The sequence below is a fragment of the Thamnophis sirtalis genome, unplaced genomic scaffold (assembly GCF_051295495.1).
Source record: "Thamnophis sirtalis isolate CommonGarterSnake01/CBP01778 unplaced genomic scaffold, rThaSir2_p1.2 scaffold_2, whole genome shotgun sequence".
NCBI classification, from domain to species: domain Eukaryota; kingdom Metazoa; phylum Chordata; class Lepidosauria; order Squamata; family Natricidae; genus Thamnophis; species Thamnophis sirtalis.
Genome location: NW_028261382.1, coordinates 108,739,494 through 108,761,946, shown reverse-complemented (window position 1 = coordinate 108,761,946; position 22,453 = coordinate 108,739,494). Strand labels below are relative to the sequence as shown.

The following is a 22,453-nucleotide window of genomic DNA, read 5'->3' as shown; positions in this document are numbered from 1 at the left end:
ATGTGTTGTTTTCAAAACAAAAAAAAAAGTCATTTCTAGAAATCAAGGTCATTCTTTGTCTCTGCACCTGACCGGAACTAGATGGTTGGAAATGCCAGCATGGCAGATGAAGATTGGACCATGTGATGGACTTGTGGGTGTGGGGGCAAGGTTTTGAACTTTCAACTGGAAGTTTTCAGATTCGGGTTTCCACAGTTTGTACCAACGTGTCTCTCTTATTAAATTGGAACTTTGATGAAAACTATGCCTTGAACTCCGATTTAATTCTGGATGATATTTGGAACGTTGACCCAAAGCTCTGTTTACTTTTTAAAGGGCATTTCTATGTTTATTGCTTGGACTACCCTCTGCAGAACTAGAAGTCCCAGTTGGACGATCACTTAAACCTGAGACAGCAGTGTGAAGGTATGATGTTCTCAGCTTTCAGTTTTCCCCACCACAACCTGGGAGGGCAGGTTAGCCAAGAGGGATGGGCTCAAATAATGCAAGATTGCTTGCGTGGCATAGAGTGAGTCTGAATCTGGTCCATCCATTGTAGGTAGTCCTCAACTTACAATTCCCCACAATATACACAACCAACCAACCAACCAACCAAGGCCCCTCCCGAAACCATTAGGACTTAATGAGATGTGTGAATCCAGTTCTTAACGTTAGCAGGAATACTTCTATCTGCATGGTGCCACTTTGCCAATCCTTCTGGCAACCAGTAGTTTACCTGTCTCTATTGCTTAAAAAATAAAAATAAAACAGGGAATTTCTTGAGAAGTTAAGGGTCAATTTTCCAGCATCTTATCTTCAACTTTTAAGTAATCTCTAAGACAATCTGGGCAATTTTAAGGCATGTGGACTTCAGCTCCCAGAATCCACCAGCATTGCTGGCTAGGGAATCCTGGGAATTGAACATCACTTTAAAGTGCTAGAACACTGGATCAATGGTGGGATTCAAGATTTTTTACTACTGGTTCTGTGGATGTGGCATGGCTTGGTGGGCGTGGCTTTGTGCGCATGGCAGGGAAAGGATCCTGTAAAATCTCCATTCCCTCCCCACTCCAGGGGAAGTTTATTGCAAAAACCCCATTCCTTCCTGATCAGCTGGGACTCAGGAGGCAGAGAATAGATGGGGGGCGAGGCCAGCCAGAAGTGGTATTTGCCGGTTCTCCGAACTACTCAAAATAGCTTGACTCCCTCTTCTTTGTGGCATCCCCTGAGATGTTGGAACACTGCTATCATGGCAGGAGTTGAGGGCTGATGACTCAGCAGTTTTTATTTAAGCTGAGCTTTTCAGCTGACAGCCCAGGTTCAAGGCCCGAACGCTGCACGGCAGGGGTGAGCTCCCATCCCTTGCTGCAGCTCCTGCCCACCTAGCAGTTCAAAAGCATGCAAATGCGAGTAGATAAATAGGTACCACTTCGGCGGGAAGGTTACAGCATTCTGTGCCCCTTGGTGTATATAGAGTCATGCTGGCCACGTGGAAAATGTCTTTGGGTAGTTCTGGCTCTCAGTATCGGCCCCTAGAGTCGGACATGACTGGGTGGGGAAACTCTTAGCTGTACTAATGGCAGGAGACAGGGGCCTGCAGGGCAATATAGTGCATCTGGAGGGCATCAGATTTTTCCACTCTTGTAAAAAGCTTTGTCTCTTGAATTATTAATGTAAGTGGGGAGGGAAAAAAAAGGCCAACTGGAGGAAATGTAGCAGAGGCTGACCGAACGATCAGTAAAATCAAATTACAACCAGCCGATTGTTCAGATAGATGAAACCAGACACTGCGGCATGGCGTTCCCTCCTCTTTGCAGAACAGGGGAGTATCGATCCAACACCGGGCTTTCAAAAGCATTAGGCACAGAGAAGGAACCTTATTGATCGGCCGCAGTTAATCAGGATCGTATATTCAGAAAGACTCCCAACCGCCGAGTATCCGAACGCAGCTTTGGAAAGCAAGAGAACAAGAAATCTGTTGTTTTGCCACAAGAACGTCCCTCTCCGGGGACTGCAAGAGGCCTTGTAGGTTGGATAACCGGGGAAAGAAAAGATTTGAGTTTAAATAACCTCTGGACCCAAGGAGGCTGTTTTGCCATTCTTAGGCATTGCTGGGTTTTTGTAGAGTTGATATTAGTAAGGGAGCTTTGTTTGATCATACGACGAGAGCGCCGTTCATCCACAATGGCATAAAATAAAATAAACAAATAATAATAAAACAAAATAAAAATAATGAAACAAAAAATAAAATAAAAATAAGACAAATAAATCAAATAATAAAACAATTATCTATCTATCTATCTATCTATCTATCTATCTATCTATCTATCTATCTGTTATATTTGTGCTGATAAATAAATAAAGGGAGACTAGTATAGATCTATTTCAAGCTATTTAGCTCTCATCAGCTAGCCATACCCTTAGCTCAATGGTTAACACATCTGCCTAAGAGGCAATAGAGCACAGGTTCGATTCCCAGCAAGGGTATGGCTAGCTGTTGAGAGCTAAATAGCTTGAAATAGATCTATACTAGTCTCCCTTTATTTATTTATCAGCACAAATATAACAAATGTAACAAAAAGGCAACAGTAAAAAATATTGGGTTTCGGTCTGGATGGTCTCTTGTGACGAGCCGAAGGACAGAGAATGGAAGTGTGACCTTCCTCCCATATTTGGGCATACCAGGGGTTGTGACTTTAAATATATACACATATTATGTGTGTGTGTGTGTGTGTGTGTGTGTGTGTGTGTGTCTGTGTGTGTGTGTATTGTTGCATTTGTGCTGATAAATCTCTCTCTCTCATCTCTCTTATCTTATCTTATCTTATCTTTATTTTTCTGTCTATCTAAATACTAATACTAATACTACTAGTGCTACTAGTGCTACTAGTACTACTAGTACTACTAATACTACTAATACTACTAATACTACTAATACTACAAATAATTTGACAACGTTCACACTTTTTACAAGGATACTGGCAAATTCAGTATTCAATCATCTGATGGAAAAGAGTTTGTATCCAGAAAGTCATGGGAACATAAAGTGGAAAAAGTTATCAAAAATGAGAAGGTGAAGATCTTGTGGGACTTTCGAATACAAACGGATCATCATTTGGAGCCCAACACGCCAGATATCACAGTTGTAGAGGGACAAAGTGTACAGTTTATTGATATCACTGTTCCTGGAGATGTCAGAGTCGAAGAAAAAGAACTAGAAAAAATAATGAAATATCATGACCTGGCCATCGAAACTACACGGCTACGGATGAAGCATGTAACAGTGATACCCATTGTCATCGGGGCACTTGGCACCATGTCCAAGAACTTTACAAGATACATCAACAAATTTCAGCTGAATATATTGGAAGGCAATAGAAGTACACCGAAGGGAGGAGCTGAGTGAAAGAAGAAGGAGGGGTGGAGAGGGTGAGAGAGAGGAGGAGGAGAAGGAAGGGAGGGAATGGATTAAGAGAGGGAGTGATAGAGGGGGAGGGGAAGTAGGTAGTAGAGGGGTATGTAAGAAGGAAGAATGAAAGTTGGAGGGGGTTGAAAGAGGGTGTATGGTGGGTCAAGGTGGTATATTGGGTTTGTATTGTAGGGGGTATTTTCTATATAAGTGAGGGTTGTGCTTATTATTCAATGTTATACGCCCCGGTTATGCACAGTAAACATGTGATTGTATAGAATGAAATGGAAATAAAAATATTATGTGCAAAAAACAAAAAAAAAATTCAGCTTTCTGCAATGACAGCAGCAGAACTGCAAAAAAACTGTGCTACTCGGAACACCTTATATTTTAAGAAGGTACTTGGTTGATAACCTAGGACGCTGGCAGCATACCGTATCAACCATTAGCACCAGTCACTGGTATTTGTGATGCATTTTTGAATGTTCAGTTGGCGGAGTTTCATGTTTAATGAATAAAATATATATTAATAAATAATAAATAAAATAAAATACCAGAAAGTAACTTTTCTGACTGTCCAGTTTTATTAAAAAGCCTTTGGTGAGATGCCATTTATGAAGCCTTAAAAAAAAGTTGGCTAGTAAAAATAAGTGTTACTAGACTTACTAGGTTTCTGGAGATGATGAGAACACGTTAACCTTGATATGTAACTTGGAGACACTTTTTAAAAAAGAGGTCTAGTTTGGTATGAAATGGATGACCAGTTTTGGCCCAAGAATAATCTTATTGCCCTCTGCATTCATACTAGGTTGATAGAGACTTAGTGCATTTTTCAGAGTATAAGACGCACAATTTTCCCTCAAAGAGGCTGAAAATCTGGGTGCGTCTTATACACTGAAATCAGCATTTTTTGCCTCCCCAAAACCCCGCCTCCTTCACCAAAATGGCTGAGCATAGCCTTTAGGAGCCTTGCAGAGTGCCTGGGGGCTGGGGAGAGCAGAAATGAGCGAAAAACAGGCCGTTTTTCACTCGCCCCCCCTCCCCCCAGGAGCACTCTATAAGCCTCTTAAAGGCTATTTGTGCCCTTTAAAAAAAACGGACCTGTTTTCGTGAAAAACGGGCCGTTTTTCGGAGGTCTGCAGAGTGCAAAACCTTTTTTTTAATATGCCTCTTCAAAACCTTGGTGCGTCTTATACTCCAAAAAATATGGTAACTGTGTTGATGGGAACTAACCAAGGAGGGCCCCAACCTAGAACTAAGAAGAAATTTCCTAATGGTGACAGCAATCAATCAACGGAGCAACTTGCCTTCAGAAGTTCTGGGGCTGCATCACTGGAGGCTTTCAAAAAGGGACTGGACAACAATTAGGCCTCCTCCGGATTCCATCTGCTGGTCAATGTCGGCTGGCGACTTCCCGGGGGAGGGCCTTCTCTGTAGCTGCTCTGGCCCTATGGAACGATCTCCCCGTGGAGATCCGGACCCTTACTACTCTTCCGGCCTTCCGCAAAGCGATTAAGACCTGGCTGTTCTGGCAGGCCTAGGGCTGTTGATTTATCCAGCCCCATTCTAAGCTATATGAATGTCGTGCAATTTTAATGTCTGTTCTTTTTAATTTTTATATGTCCCCCCTCCCCGTTTTTATCTGTAAGCCACCCTGAGTCTCTCGAGAGTGAGCGGCATACAAATCCTAATAAACCGCAAACCGTAATTTGTCTGAAATGGTATAGGGTCTCCTGCTCGAACAGGGGGTTGGACTAGAAGACCTCCAAGATCCCTTCCAATTCTTGTTATTCTATGCTCCGTGTTGATAAATCCAGAATACTGTTCATTTTAAACCTTTTTTTAGTTTAATTATAGTCACACAGAGCTGTTCTTATGATAACCAGCCTGCTGATTCCATGGTAATTATCTACCTTTCACTCAAACAAACATCTACATGCGTGTGTGTGCGTATGCGCATCTGTGTGGGATGGTGCTGGTTCCCCCTTTTGTCAAGGAAAGGAAAGGAACATTAAATAAAAAAGCCACCCCTGGTTATAAACGTGTTCCCTTTTACCTCTCTCCAGCATCTGGCCTGATGTCAGCCCTGATCTTATTGAAAGTTCAGCTCAAATGGACACAAAGTAAAATGTAACAGCTGGATTGGGACAATACATTAAGCCTTAAAGCTAGATTGCAAAGCTCTGTTTCCATTCGCCTAACAGTTTTGTCCTCACCAACCATTCTGGTAGCATCTGGTAGACGGTCTCTTTTATCTCTAGATCCCATTCATTAAATTGAACAATCTTTCAGCCAGCATTAGTGACACAGTTCTCCAAAAAGATCTAATATGGGAATTAATTAATCCATTCATTCCACTTATATAGTCACCCATCTCAACAAATGAATTACCGTATTTTTTGGAGTATAAGATGCACTTCCTCCCCAAAAAAGAGGGTGAAAATTTAGCCGTGTCTTATACATCAAATGTAGCCCCACCCACCCACCAGCCCCCACACTTTGGTCTCTGCCTCCTATGCTTCCTTGCAGCAAGTAGCAAACAGCCTGTTTCAGTTTCAGCTTCAGCACAGCCTGATTAGCACAAGCAGCTGATGGTCGGTTGGATCTGCCTCACAACGATCAGCTGTTTCAGGCTGCAGGGATTGCCATTGCCTGTTGCCGCCTCTGTGCACCCCATTTTTGGCCTCTTCATCCTATTTTTGGCCTCTGTGCACCCCATTTTCGGTCCATTCTGATTCTCGCCGCCCATGGAAAATGGACCATGCGGAGGCTGAAAATGGGATGCAGAGCCCAAAAATGGGGTGCAGAGAGACGGCAATAGGCTATGGCAATCCCTGCAGCCTGAAACGGCTGATCATCGGAAGGCCGATCCAACCAACAATCAGCTGTTTGTGCTAACCAGGCTGTGCTGAAACTGAAACGGGCTGTTTGCTGTTTGCTTCAAGGAGGTAAATTGCTGGGAGGCAGAGGCAGATTGTTTTTTCTTGTTTTCCTCCCCAAAAGCTAGGTGCATCTTATACTTCGGAGCATCTTATACTCCAAAAGATATGGTAATTAAGCAGAATGCTCTAATCCAGGGGTCTCTATTTTTGGCAACTTTTAAGACTTATGGAGTTCAACTCCTAGAATTCCTCAGCCAGCCTTGTGGACTTCAACTCCCAGAGTTGCAGACTTGTGGATTTTAATTCATACAACTCCTCCACAAGTCTTAAAGTTGCCAGGTTTGGAGACCGACCCCCTGCTCTAATCCATCTTCTTGATCCAATTCGGATCTGTGGTTCAAATCCCTGCATTGATTTGAAAACTCCAATTGAGAAACAGTACATGTGGATGAGCACAACCCAGTATTAAAAGCAAATGGACATCTCTGCTTTTGAGGATGTCTTTTGAATTTTTCAACCCAAATCTCATTCTACAATAAACAAAATCCACCAAGGAGACTATTCTTTGCTGCTGCATGTTTATGCTAAGGAAAAGTTCCCTAGTTGGATTTTTGCTTGGCAGAATTAAATCTCTTTGGCCACGAATCTAGATAAAATTGATAGTGCAGCAATGTTTGCTGCTGGATGGGACCAATGGGTTAAAAAAAACCTTGCTTTTCTTTTGGAAGATTCTAATCCTCGTGTCTAAAGATATTTATCTTGAGGCCAGAATGGGAGAACTCACTACAACTAACTCACTGTGGGACAACTTGCCATGGCCAACTTATGACGGAAGAACTTGCTGCAGGACAATTCAACCATTATTTTAAAACTATTCAAATAATTACTTTAATTTTTGTTACACCCGTCTCATTCTGTCCCTCCTTTTGCGTCCTTTCTTTAATGATTCTATTCCACCATTTCTTTGATATCAGTGTAACTCTGGTTGCGTGGCAAGTTGGCTGTGGCGAGTTGTCTTAGATACCCCCGAGACTGCTTAAAATATACATACAATTTGGGAACACAACACCTTTCAGTCAAGAGTGGTTTGCTGTGAACCATTCTCTATTCTTCAGAGAAAATTCTCCCAGATTCTCCCAATAGCATTACCTGTCATTTTGTTCTCTTCCTGTCAGCCCAAATCAATGTATCATCTATCTGTCTGTCTGTCTGTCTGTCTGTCTGTCTATCTATCTATCTATCTATCTACCTACCTACCCTATCATCCATCCATCCATCCATCCATCCATCCATCCATCCATCCATCCATCCATCCATCCATCCATCCATCCATCCATCTATCTATCTATCTATCTATCTATCTATCTATCTATCTATCTATCTATCTATCTATCTATCTATCAGTTGTGTGTGTGTGCCAGTGGTGGGTTTCAAAAATTTTTGGAACCTCTTCTGTAGGTGTGGCCTGCTTTCCGAGTCCACTGGTGGCACCTCTTCTAACCGGTTCGGTAGATTTGACAAACCAGTTCTACCGAACAGGTGCAAACTGGTAGGAACCCACCTCTGGTGTGTGCATGTGTGTGTGTGTTCCAGCATAACTCTGGAATGCCTGGAGCAATTTCAACCAAACCTGGTACACAGATGGCTTAGTCTCTGGAAACAAATATTGTGGGGGTAAGTCACCTCTAAAACCGCTCATGGTGTGCGTTCTGTTAAGATACATCCTGTTGTGCCTTAAAAAGGCTTCTATTGTGTTGCTGTAAAATGGTTTCTACTGTACAACACAGTGGAGTTGCTATGGTAATGGCTTCACAGTTCTTCACAAGGGGGCTCCCTCTGGTAAGAGGGAAAATCCAACACTAGAAATTATGGTTGGTCCAGACATTTTCCCCTTATAAATAAATACCCGGGCAATGCCAGGTCATCGGCTAGTGATAAATAAAATAGATTTATAAACCTTCGGAACAACTCAAATCCTGCAGTTGGAAACTGTGGAGACATGCTTCAACACATTTAAACTATTGACAACATTTAGCTCAATTCTTTTATTCCTGTTTGGTAGTTGAAAAATACAGCATAAAAGTTAACTTCCCCCCAAAAACCCCTGATGGAAGCATTTGGGGTACACAGTTTAAGGGTGCCAGCTGAGCAAGATGACGTTACCTGGCCTGCTGTAATCCTTTATCAAAGTGTGATCAGCAGAATTCAAGAGGCACATCAAGTCTTCATGGAGATAAGTAGAAGCACCTTTTCCTGTACATCAATAAGTCACCATTAAAAGAAGGGGGGGAGAAAACCCCCTGCAGAGTCTAGAAAAGTCTAGAAAAAGAAGCTCATTTTCATTCCAGAAGCCATACAGTCTCAGGAGGACTTAACGTTCTTGGACATGATTTAAAGAAATCGTGATTTAAAACTGTGCTACAAAATTTATGAAGGCTTTAACGTTACGGTACTCAGGACAATCTATTTTAAAATATAGCTTGGGCCAGTTTTCTTTGGAGGAAGACAACCTCCAAACCAGATAAGCAGACTTGCAACCAGTGAAGAAATTCTGGGAGGGAGGGAGGGAGGGAGGGAGGGAGGGAAGTTTACATTGCAATCTCAATTTTATTTTTCTGCTTTTGTAAAAAGAAGCGGTTCCATGTTCTAGACCTCAATTTGGTACTAGAAGTAGTAGACCAGAGGTCTTCAAACTTGGCGACTTTAAGACTTGTGGACTTCAACTCCCAGAATTTCTCCAGCCAGCATAGCTATGCTGGCTGGAGAATTCTGGGAGCTGAAGTCCACAAGTCTTAAAGTCGCCAGGTTTGGGGGGCCCCTGTGCTACACTATGGTGCGTAATATTCCAAAACCAATAGCAGGGCTCCATGGGGTGGAAAGATTGATCAATGCACAAGGAAAAAGGCATGCAAAGTCACATCTTGATCCTAAGTTGTTTGTGTCCTAGAGGTGAGAGAAGAAGATTGTTGGGTGTCTAGCTAAATGAGGTAATAATAATAATCCATCCATCTCCTATTTTCACAATGCTGTTATCTCTTCAGGGCCTCCCCCAATGGGCTTCTGGGATTGGCCATCCAAAGAGCTGGTTGGCTCCATCTATTTAGGTTTGAGTTCCACATTCTAGAGCAGTGATAGTTAACCTTTTTTGGTGTCGTGCGCCGAAATGCAATGCGTGTGTGACACCTCCGCTGACTGCCCCTCTGTGCATGTGCATATGACCCACCCTGCTCTCCCACCCACGCATGCACGAGCGACCCCTCCCGCATCCCATTTTGGGCCTAGTAGGTCATTCTGCAACTTTCTGGAACCAAAAACAGTCCACAGTGGGATGGGAGCACTGCACTGCCCATGCTCTGTGTGCACATATGCACATGAACCCCTGACCCCCCCATGCATGCACGCACATCTCCTGCATGTGCCCCCCGCGCGTGCATGGCAGAGACCCAAAAATCAGCTGGCCGGGGGGAGGCGTGCGTACATGCGCAGTGCAGCTGAGCTGGGGCGATGGCTCGCGTGCCCACAGAGGTCTCTGCATGCCACAGGTTTGCCATCACGGTTCTAGAGCATTGAATTATTCCTCCTCCTGTAACTTTTCTGTAAAAGTTCTGTAGCTTTTGCAACTGTGGACTGTGGATGAATTCTTCTTGTTATTTGGACTTTTATTGGTGGTTAGGATCCTATATATGTCAACGGAGCTCTGATGGATTTTAATGGGAGTTCTTGCAATAATTCCTCTCTCTCGAAATGGACCTTCTGGAATTTGGATGGAACAGACTCTGCTGGTAAACTGCATTTTTCTCAGATCCATGGCTGGCTGTTCTCATGCTGATGGGACAATCCCTCCCCTCCCCCCTCCCGCATTTTTAACTCTCGATACTTTAAAATATATATTTAAATTTACAACAGCTGTAAAAAATAGAAGTACAAATCTTTCATTTTCCCCTCTCCTAATTGTTCTTGAAAATAAGACCCTCCCCCCCAAAAGGTTCCTTTTCCTTTCCTTCTTCTGCCCCCCCTAAAAGGCAAAAGACACCCATATGTAGCAACAGCACTTAGACTTATATACCGCTTCAAAGTGCTTTTACAGCCCTCTCTAAGCGGTTTACAGAGTTAGCCTGTTGCCCCCAACAATCCGGGTCCTCATTTTACCCACCTTGGAAGGATGGAAGGCTGAGTCAACCTTGAGCTGGTGAGATTTGAACTGCTGAACTGCAGCTCGCAGTCTGCCGGAGTAGCCTGCAGTTCTGCGCTCTAACCACTGCGCCATACAAGATGCAACGAGCAGGTTTTAAAACTTTCTGTCCCTTATTTTCATAGAACAAGTAGAATTCTTGAGTTTTCAGTCTCCGAGGCAACAGAACAAATACACTCCTTTTATATTATGGGTGTTTTCGAAAGGCACATGTCAACGGCAGGTGTGTTATGTCTGTGTGTTTGTGTGTTAAGCCAAAGTTCTGGGCTGCAAAACTCCCAACGATGCAGAAATTTAAAAATCACCTTGGATGCCCTCAAGGGGAGTTGTCTAAATTTACGGCGCCCAGATCTTGCACTGCATTGGTGCGTGTCCTTTGCGTGTGTTTGAGTGCAACATTAATTCATTTATCTGCTTTGCAAGAGAATTGAGAGCCATGCTGTGGCAAACCATTTTAAAAAAAGAAAAAGGAAAGTAAATAAAAATATTGACCTTCCGTTTGCATTATTTCCTTTGAGGCCTACTCCTGGGCTTGTAACCACACTCAATAACGATAGTAATAATATTACCCGGAAACAGGGTGTTTCGTTTCAATAGCCAAAAAAGAAACACGAAACAACATGGCACGGCAAGCTTTTGCTTGCAGGCTGTAACCCACGTGTACATCCCCCCCACACCCCCCAGGAAGAACCAGAGAGGGTTGTTTTTGGCCTTGTCAGGATCCTTTAAAAAAAAAGACCGTGATTGGAATAAAGCTTTTTTCTGAGGTAATTTTGAAATCAAGAGGGTGTTTGCAAATCCCTGATCTCTTCTGCCTCCCCTGCTTCTTCTTTTTTTTGTAGACGCTGAAAACCGAGTCATCCTGACGAACGGAAAAGGAATCAAAACATTGGTTACAAAGAGGAGAGTCTCGAATAAGGACATTCCTTTCCAAATTGGGCGTTTTTTTCCCCTACGCTGTCAAAACTCCGAAGCCATATTTGAGGGGGCCTTTCAAAAGCTGCCTGCTAATTGCAGCTTGCAGTTCTCCGAAGCTTTCTCGGCTGGGACCTGACAGACCGCCCACTCCGAGACTCCATTTATTTGAAAACATTTGCCTTTCCTTCTCGTCAAGAGATCACCGCTTGTTCGACAGCCAGGGTCATCTGCCCTTGAAGAGACGTACTTTGGCCGCGGAGGCAAGGATTTGCGTCACGTTGGCTTCAAAGTCCCCATCATGGACGCCAGTTTGACGAAAGGCTCCCGCAGAAGGATTGTTCTCCCAATAGTGGTGCCAGTTGCCTTTACTGTCTGCCCCAAAGCCGTAGAGATCCACCTATGGAGAAAGAATCATCATCATCATCTCCTTTGAATAACCCCATAATCCCTAGCAGGGTGGAATCTGGGCAATTGAATAGAGCTGAGTGTTTACTGGCTGGATGCCTTTCCCTGTCGCCAATGCGGAGTTTTATTCAGCAGATAAATTCTCAGTGTGCCCAGAGAGAGAGAACTATCTGCCTCTACCTTGGATTGAACTCACAGCCTTCTGACTTTTACCTATGGAGAAAGAATGGATAATGGGGGGGAAAAGAACTCTGCAAGGTTTGGTTCTTAAGTGGATTTCATTTTCCTTATATCTAATATTTCTATCAATCTTAGAGCATACAATAATAGAGTTTTAAGGGACCTTGGAGGCCTTCTAGTCCAATTCCCTGCTCAAGTATATCATTTCAGACAAATGGGTTGTGCAGTTTCCTTTTGAAAGCCTCCACTGATGGCACACCCACAATATCTGAAGGCAAGCTGCTCCATTGGTTGATTGCTCTAACCGCTAGGGAATTTTTCCTTAGTTCCAGGTTGCTTCTCTGCATGGTTAGTTTCCATCCGTTGTTTCTGGTGCTTTGGAAAGTAGTTTGACCCTCTCATCTTTGTAGGAGCCCCTCAAATATTGAGGGAGCCCCTCAAATACTGGAACATTGCTATCATGTCTCCCCTAATCCTTCTTTTCATTAGACCAGGGGTGTCCAAACTTGGGAACTTTAAGACTTGTGGACTTCAACTCCCAGAATTCCCCAGCCGGCTGGGGAATTCTGGGAGTTGAAGTCCACAAGTCTTAAAGTTCCCAAGTTTGGACACCCCTGCATTAGACAATACCCCAATTCCTGCAACTTGCATTGACCCGATGACCTAACCACCGTCCAAGTGGACCCTTAAATACCCAGAACACTTTGAAAAATGTTTTTCCACACATCCTGTTCCCATGATTGTAATCCTTTAGCCTCCAGTCTCCTAATCCTCTTTGCGGCTGTTATCTGCACTCTTTCCAGAGTCTCAACATCTTTTTTATATTGTGGGGACCAGAACTGGGTGTAAATATTCCAAATGTGCTCTTAACTAAGGCTCTGTAGAGCGGTACTAAACTTCACGTGAACTTGATTCTATCCCTCTATTAATACCTTTGCAGGTATTGCTGAAGTAACCATGGCAACCACAAGACAATGTTAGCCCCCCCCCTCCTTTGCAACCGAAGATATTGTTTTCCAAAATTACGTAGGCTCCCCGGGAGAGAAAAACATGATTTAGTAGCAGGTTAGCCACCTACTACCCTCAAGGCGTTGTTGAAGTACAATTTTCACTGTCTAAAGAAGGCGATGGTGCAAAGTGCTGAAATAAAGCCAGAACTTGAGATGAATTCACGGAAAATAAGGAATAGCTTCATTAGGATAACAGGAATGGGAACAGGATGGGTGGGAAAAACATTGTTTTAAAATATTTTTCTTTCTGAATATGAATCAGAATATTCTTTTTATTTTTCCTTTCTCTGAGCTTAGTTTGTATTTGTTTTTACTGTTGTAATTAAAATCTTTAGCAATAATTATAAAATACATAAAATTAAAACATGAAAAATATACGTAAACGGCTAGAAAATTCTAAACATTAATGTTTATATGGATGTAAAAAGAAACTGTTTATCCTTATGTAAAATAAATGTAGATAATCTTATGGAAAAAGAATAATTCAATCAGTTAAAAAAAAAGAATAGAGCTAGAAGAGACCTTGGAGGTCTTCTAGTCCAGCCTTCTCAAGCAGAAGCTCCTGTACCATTTCAGAAAAGTGACTGTCCAGTTTCTTCTTAAAAACCTCCAGTCATGAACATCTATGAAGATTCTCAGTCATAGTTGTTCTGAAGGTGCTTTTTTTCAAGAGACACCTAAAATTTCTACACCTTTGGGACTTCCAGACATGAAGCATCCACAACTTGTGGAAGCATGCAGTTCCACTGGTTAAATGTTCTCATTGTTAGGAAGTTTATCTTCAATTCCAAGTTGCTTCTCTCCTTGGCCAGTTTCCATTCATTGTTTCTCGTCTTGTTTTCTGATGCTTTGAAAAATAAATTGACCCCCCTCCTCTTTGTGGCAGTCTCTCAAATACTGGAACTCTGCTATCATGTCTCCCCCTAGTCCTTCTTTTCTCTAAACTCCTGCAACCGTTCTTCATATGTTTTAGTCTCCAGGCCTTTAATCATCTCCGTTGCTCTTCTTTGCACTTTTCCCAAAGTTTCCAATGTTTTTCTTCTTCGGGATATTTAAGGGTCAACATGAACAATGGTTGGGTCACCCCCAGAGGTGGGTTCCTACCAGTTCGCACCAGTTTGGTAGAACCGGTTCGTCAAATCTACCGAACTGGTTAGAAGAGGTTCCACCAGTGGAGCTGGAAAGCAGGCCACACCTACAGAAGAGGTTCCAAAAATTTTTGAAACCCACCACTGACACACACACACACACACACACACACACACACAGACAGACTGACAGACAGACTCACACAGAGAGAGAAAGAGAAAGAGAAAGGAAGAAAGAAAGAAATAAAAAAAGAAAAAAGAAAGAAAACGTGAGAGAGAGATGAAAGGAGAAAAAGGAAAAAGGGACAGAGAGACAAAAGGAAGGAGAGAGAGAGAGAGAGAGAGAGAGAGAGAGAGAGAGAGAGAGAGAGAACACATGGCCGGCAAGCCACTCCCACCAGGTCACATGGCCGGCAAGCCACTCCCACAAAGTAAGCCACACCCACACAGTAGGTTCGAAAAAAATTTGAAACCCACCACTGGTCTCCCCAAAACATTCTTCACAATGATAGATGAATTAAGTTTACAAGATGTCTGGAGAAGGAGATACCCAAAAGAAAAGCAATATACGTTCTATTCAAACAGGCACATGTCGTGGTCAAGAATAGATGTGATTTGGATGACAACAGGATTAACTGTTAAAACACACAAGATTGATATAGAAACGAATATGTGGGCAGATCCTAATCCAATAACAACGATTTGGAAAGGACAGAGAAAAAGAATGGGATGGACATCAAAGCATAGCTTACTAAATGAAAAGGAATTCCCGCAATATATGGAAAAAGAAATATTTGTTTTCCTTTAAGGAAAACAGAAAGGAGGATAGATCACTGCAGAATGTGTGCGACACCAGCAAATCATATATTAGAGGAGTGGTAATGACATATTCAGGAAAAAGGAATAAACAGAACAGACAAACACAAAAGAAGACAGAGGAGGAATATAGGAGGTTGGAGACAGAATTACAGAACAAATCCACAAAATATAAAGACTAAGAACCTGAATGTGAACAATGGTTGGGTTATCAAGTCCATTCAGGTTACCATGCAAACCAGGATCCCCCACTTTTTCTGAAGGTAGTCTTTTAATAGGGCACCTACCTCATCACAGAGGTGAATTGCAAAGATAATGGACAGGAAGCCGGTTGAGGGATACCTCCCGTGATGTTGGAGCCAGTTGTCATAAACATATTTCATAAAACTAGGATGATAAACCATGATCTGCACAGAATGAAAGAACATAATCTTGTTAGTTTAGTTTCGGAAATAATTCAGCATGGGAAAAAAAACCTGCAACAAATTCTAGGAATGTACAACATGTACTCTCCCAATTGGCAAGTCTTGTAGGTTCCACCACAAATGCGCGAATGACAAAAGCGCACCTGACTAAACCGCGGTGACAAAACCGTGGTGACAAAACCGCGCCGACGAATGAGCGCTGAAGCGCGCCGACAACAGCGCGCCGACAGAAGCGCGCTGTAACCCTAACCCTAAACCAAACCCTAAACCTAACCCTAACCCTAAACCTTACCTTAACTGTCGGCGCGCTTTTGTCGGTGCGCTGTTGTCGGTGTGCTTTTGACATCGCGGTTTTAGCGCCGCGGTTTTGTCGGCGCGCTTTTGACGTTCGCGCATTTGTCGGGTCACGGTCTTGTACATCCTCAGCAAACAACAACTGAACACTGAAGAAACGCCTTTCACTTTGAGGATCTTAAATAAAAGCCTGTCGTTGCAGGACATTTAAATACAATGCTTTTTTTGAAACAAGTACGGCCCAGATTTGAAAAACAGTATTTATTTTACATATCCTATCATCAAGGGCTAGAAGTAGATTGTGTAGGATGTTGAAAAAGAAAGGGGGAAAAAATAACACTGTAGTATGAAAAGTCTTGCTCAGGTAGCTTTCCCTATCTCGGATTTTAGCATAACAACAGAGCCGAGTTTCTAAGAAACCAATAATTTATAAGCACAGAAAATCCAGGCACGGTTTTGGCAGGGGAAGCCACCGATGGCCAAAATCCAAGCTGTCCATCAGCATAATCAGCTAGGAATGATAAACATAATAATAATTAAAAAAACCAATAATTTTCAAGCACAGAGAATCCAGTCATGGTTTTGGAAGGCGATGCCACCGATGGCCCAAACCCAAACTAGCCATCAGAATAGCCAGCTAGGATTATTGTTTAGTTTACTGCAGTGTGTCCCCTACAAGGGGCTGCCCTTGAAAGCTATACATTTACAAGCCGAAAAGAGAGAGTTTAGATTCCTGTTCTTCGAAGCTACAGATCAGAGGTGGGTTGCTCCTGGTTCTGTCCATCATCCATGTCTGCCTATCTCTCTCTTTCTCATCTATCTATCTATCTCCATATCTATCTATCTCCATATCTATCTATCTATCATCTATCTATCTATCTATCTATCTATCTATCTATCTATCTATCTATCTATCTATCTATCATCTATCTATCTATCTATCTATCTATCTATCTATCTATCTATCTATCTATCTATCTATCTATCTATCTATCTATCTATCTACAATATCTATCCATGAGAGGGGGAGGGGGGAGGGAGAGGGCTGGGTTAGCTGATCCTTGTGGTTCTTTCCAAGTTGACAATTTTGTCATTCTCTAAATTGTTTCCTGCCACATCTTTCCTTTGGCACCTCTTCAGGTTTATAGTTTATAGTTTATAGTTGCGTTTATTTATAGGCCGCCCTTTTCCCTGAGGGGACTCAGGGCGGCTAACAACTTATGGGAGGGGAAGACGTACAATAACATAAAAATACAATATATAGTTAAGATCAAACAACATTCATTCAACAGGTTATTTTGTCATTTGGGTGAAGAATCAGAAGCAGAATTCACTTCTAATTTTCTGAGAATGCCCAAAAGGAAAATCTTTCTAGGGCCCAAGACACATTTTTGGAAAGAATGGAGATGCTAGATATCAGCCCTGTACTGGATGCCAGCTTGCTTCAAAAAAAAACAACCAACCCCGATTGATTGTATTTATATCCCTGCTTTTGGGGTTTCTATTCTGGAAGTTCTGGATGGTATCTATAAGGTCTTCCATAATTTTATCCCCGTGAAAAAAAGAACCCTGCGATCATAACTCCCAGGATATTTTTCAATCTGACTTATTCTCAAGGATAAAATTAGGGGAGAACTGAAATTTGGAAGCGTCTCATTTTCCAGTTTGACCCAAGTTTGTTTTAAGGGGCAACTGGGCTGTTCTCTCTGCTGCCTATAGGTGGCGCCACAACAACACTTTCTTGGCAATTGAATTCTCTGCTCCATCCCTGCCTCTATTGGGGAAAGTTTTTTAATAAAAGTCTGTCCTGTAATTTTCTTCAAAATTAATGTCGGGTTTGAAACATTCAGATGCCACCGTTTATTTGGGAAGGTGGTCCCTGAAATTGCATGCTGCGCAAACCTAAACCTTCCCCTTAGGAGACAGCATACTTTTTTATTACAATCCATTTTATAGATGAATGCAATGTGTGCTTCCTATGGGAATTACTAGGAGTAGGACACAGGGTGATTAAAAAAGTATCTTGCAGCCTGATTTAACTCATTCAGATCATAGGCTGCAAACATAATTGAAGAATAATTGTCAGAACCCAAGAAAGACCGGTTGTGTTCCTTCTAAGCAGTTTCCTTTAGACTTAAGAGTTTAGAATAACTTTATAATCACTTTGAATGTACACAAATCGGCATACATTAAAATGAAATTTCATTGCATGCAGCTCTCAGAGGGCCTCCACCTCCAATATACACGACATAAACATGACAAAATAAATAATACAAAATTATGCATATACCCACATATATTATATGGCAGGGATGGCTAATCTTTTCTGCAGAGTGTACACAAAGCGTGCACGCCTGAACCCCCAAAATACAATGTGTGTGCGCCCCCTGCACATGCACCCCCACACATGTATGTGTGTGTCTTCATGTAGCCTGTCCTTCTGTGCATGAAGTGCTCCCCCCGCACATACCCTTATCCCCGCATGTGCATACGCCCTGCCCCGCACATGGGTGTGTGCCCCACACACCCATGCATGGACATCCCTCCCACATGCGCCCCTCCCACATGCATACATGACAGAGACCTGTGCATGAAGTGCTCTCCCTGCACATACCCTTACCCCCGCATGTGCATACCCCCGGGCCCCGCACATGGGTGTCTGCCCCCCCACACCCATGCGCCCCTCCCACATGTATGTGTGACGGAGACCGTGCATGAAGTGCTCCCCTGCACATACCCTTACCCATGCATGTGCATACGTCCTGCCCCACATATGGGTGTGTGCCCTACACACCCACACATGCACGCACCTCTCCCACACGCATGTGTGGCAGAGACCTGAAGACCAGGTGGCCAGCGGGAGGCACGTGTAGATGTGTGCCAGAACTGAACTGGGGCGAGGGCTCACATGCCATCAGAGAGGTCGCTCCGTACCCCCTTTGGCATGCATGCCATAAGTTAGCCATCATGGTTCTAATGCATGGAGAAACCCCACAGTCTCGTTCGGATGTCTCTATGTACATGGTGGGGAAAAGGAATCCTAGGAGTTTACCAGACCGAGGGCCAAGGGAAGAAAGCTGTTCCACAATCTGGTAGTCCTGCTAGAAATACTTTGAAATCTCCTTTATTTGTTTGTCGTCTGTAGACAGAAGCCATGCAAAACTAAAACAATTGCTTGCATCTCCTTTGGAAGATTAGGACGACGTATATTTAATTGTATGATTATTGTTAGTGTTGTGTAAAAAGGATATTGACCCAGTCAATACACTGTGCAGGAAGTATGTATGGTGCTAAGAAAAACTATATATATATGTATGTATGTATGTATGTATGTATGTATGTATGTATGTATGTATGTATGTTATATGTGTGCTGATAAATAAATAAAGGGAGACTAGTATAGATCTATTTCAAGCTATTTAGCTCTCATCAGCTAGCCATACCCTTACTGGGAATCAAGCCTGTGCTGTATTGCCTCTTAGGCTCGATTAAATATATATATATATATATATATATATATGAAGAAAGACAGACCAATTTGTGGTTTAATGTATGCAGCCAAGGACATCCTGTTATGTATCTGTTACGCTGAAGCTTGTTTGAATATCTGAACCTATTAAACGGCAACAAGCAAAAGTTACACAGCGAGGGCTTCTGTGTAATTCAAAACATGTTTTATTTACTAACCTGGTCTTCTTCTGCCAAACACATCACCTTTATCTTTCTTAGATTTTGAAGCAAATGAGTTTCCAGGCAGCTCTCCTTTGTATGAACAAAGTGTCTGGGTGTGCAGAGGAACAAGGATTTTCCTCTTTTTTAAAAGTCTGTTTCATTGTGTTGTGTTATCCACTGTACAGTTGTTGCATCAGATCAGAAGATACTTGTCAGAGTGTGCACAGTGTGACTACTATTTTGAGATAACCCAGGAGTAAAATACAGTACACAGAGGCTTTGTCTTTCAAACAGTGGTTTATCTACAAGGCATATACATGCATGCATGCATACATACACACACACACATACATACATGCATACATACATACAGGTACTAGACAAAACCAGGCAATCAATCAATCTTCAACTACAACTCGGAAGCACACATGGGGAGAGAGAGACATCTTCACATGGCCTCTCTTATATAGATAGCTTCTTAAAGTGGCAGTAACCCTACTGACTCATTCTCATTTCATCATCTCGGTTTACAGCCTTACAGAAGCTATTAAATCATCATTACCTTAACAAGGTTACAGGTTCAAGAAAGGTATTTACACTTCAGATTTGAAATTCTGGCCACTGTGCCCCACTTTCGGTGCTTGGAAACCCACATTTGCAGCCATTTGCAGTTTTTTGTGGTCACATGACCAAAATGTATGTGTGTCGTCCACCCCCCCCCAATCCCCCACCACCGGGAAACTGTTGTTCACTTCCGGTTTCCGGCAAAAACAACAACAGCAGCCCATTGTGGACAATGTGTTCATTTAACAACTTTGGCATTCATTTTTAATGACCGCCACAAAAAGTAGTCAAATCCGGTCTGTTGTGGGATGACCTGCTTAATGATTGGCCTGGGCTCAGTTCATGGTTGTATGGTGAGGCCTATCTCCGCAAGAAACAATTTAGCTTGGAGGGAATGACCCAGATTTAATCACTAATTGTGGTTTGAACAAAACTGGAAGCACCACATTTAACTGAAATGTGGAAATGGGACCAAATGCCTGGAATGTGGATATGGAATAAAGGAAACGCATCATCTTCTGAATCATGGTTTAGATCAGGGATGGGGAACGATGGGCCCCTTTTATGAATTGTGGACTCCTGGGAGTTGAGGTCCAGAAGTCCTAAAGGGACCATCGTTCCCCATCTCTGGTTTAGATTTAAGTTTAAGTTTAAGTTTTATTTTATTTATATGCCGCCCTATTCTCTAAAAGGGACTCAGGGCGGCGAACAACTTAAACGGGAAGGGGAACATACAAGTACAAAAACAGACATTTAAAATGACCAACAACCACACCTGTCGAGAGGGGAAGGGAGCTCATCAACCCCAGGCCTGCCGACACAGCCAGGTTTTAACGGCTTTTCGGAAAGCAGGGAGAGAGGTGAGGGTCCGAATCTCCACGGGGAGTTCGTTCCAAAGGGCCGGAGCTGCAACAGAGAAGGCCCTCCCCTGGGTCGTAGCCAGATGGCATTGGCTGGTGGATGGAACCCGGAGGAGGCCGACCCTGTGCGATCTAATGGGTCTTTGGGAGACAATTGGCAGCAGGCGGTCTCTCAAGTACCCAGGTCCAATACCATGAAGGGCTTTATAAGTAATAACTAGCACCTTGAAGCGTATCCGGAGACCGATTGGAAGCCAGTGCAGCTCACGGAGGATAGGTGTAATGTGGGTGTATCGAGGTACACCCACAATCGCTCGCGTGGCCGCATTCTGGACAAGTTGAAGTCTCTGAATGCTCTTCAAGGGCTGCCCCATGTAGAGCGCATTGCAGTAGATGGTTATCTGGCTTTGCTCTTTCCCCATAGAGAGAGAAAAAAAGTCCTGGATTGACTGTAGCCATAACTCACCTTGTCTTTGTCGGCTTTGATCTTACGAGGAACAGGAATATATGTGCTGTCAAAAAGAAAAGAAAAAGAAATATAGTCTAATCAGACAAAAGCTCACAACGTCATACTTTGGAATAAAAAAAGCACGGTTAATTCTAAATTTAGTACTGCAACAAGGCTGCCTACAAATAGGGAACCAAATCAAAGGTAGAACATGAATTTGAAAAATGCAGGTAGCCCTCGGCCTATCGTCAAAACTGAGCCCAGAATTATAGTCATTAAGTGAAGTGGTTGATGTTTTTAAGCAAGGCAGCCATGTAATTCCAGCTCTCCTGTTGCAGTCATTATGTGGAGCATGGTGGGCCTCAGAGAGTGGGGGTTGCTTAAACCGAATGGTCATAAGTTGAGGACTAAGGATGCGGTGGCTCAGTGGCTAAGACACTGAGCTTGTTGATCAGAAAGGTCGGCAGTTTGGCGGTTTGATTCCTAGCGCCATTTAACAGAGTGAGCTCCCGTTACTTGTCCCTGCTTCTGCCAACCTAGCAGTTTGAAAGCATGTAATAATTCAAGAAGGTAACAGTGTTCCATGCGCTTTCGGCATTTAGTCATGCCAGCCACATGACCATGGAGACGTCTTTGGAGAGTGCTGGCTCTTCGGCTTTCGAAACAGAGATGAGCACTGCCCCCTAGAGTTGGAAACGACTAACACATACATGTGCAAGAAGAACCTTGACCTTAAGTTGAGGACTTATCTCTACAGTGAATTTGACTCCCAACCACCCAACAACTACACACAAGAGGAACAAAATCTTAGGGTGAGCACGGATTGGTTGTTTATACCTGTATGCATCTACCTGCAGTTTCTATCTCCAACCCCTTCAACTACAACGCCTATAATTCCCAGCCGGCGAATTCATTATGTGTTCCCTTTCACAGATGTGTCCTTTCCATTCTGGCTTAGCTGTAGCTCTCCCATATCTGCGCTGCTCTCCTTTAAAAGGAAGCTAATCCTTTCTTTAAAAGGCAACTAATCCTTTCCTTGTTTTTGAAATGAAATCTTGGCCATTCCAGTTTGCCATTCATCCCATTCCTGGAAGCTTATTTTGCCTTGGGTTCTTTTCTTAAAGTGATTTACAGTTCTTCGATCTTGGGGCCAACTTACAACACACCACTTTTTCAGCCCCTGCAGCTTCCGTACACAGGGGGCTCAAAATTGAGGAAGAGGGATACCCTCCCCTCCATCCAGCCAAGGAAACGTGGCCAATTTGGACGGTGAAGTATGGGAGATACTAGTATACAGCCTCAAATGCAGTG

At 43.0% G+C, this 22,453-nt stretch overlaps 1 protein-coding gene across 4 annotated transcripts in view; it reads right to left on the bottom strand.

Moving 5' to 3' along the window:
- Positions 1-8,300: 8,300 nt before the first annotated feature.
- The window catches only part of ST3GAL1 (ST3 beta-galactoside alpha-2,3-sialyltransferase 1), a 54,180-nt gene continuing 40,027 nt past the window's right edge, over positions 8,301-22,453 (bottom strand). For all 4 annotated transcript variants that reach the window (XM_087706670.1, XM_087706672.1, XM_087706673.1 and 1 more), the window contains 3 exons: positions 21,161-21,206; positions 15,167-15,286; positions 8,301-11,777 (listed from right to left, as the gene is read on the bottom strand). In XM_087706670.1, the coding sequence (XP_087562796.1) occupies positions 11,604-11,777; positions 15,167-15,286; positions 21,161-21,206 (340 nt within the window). In that variant the 3' untranslated portion in view covers positions 8,301-11,603. The remainder of the gene's footprint in view (positions 11,778-15,166; positions 15,287-21,160; positions 21,207-22,453) is intronic.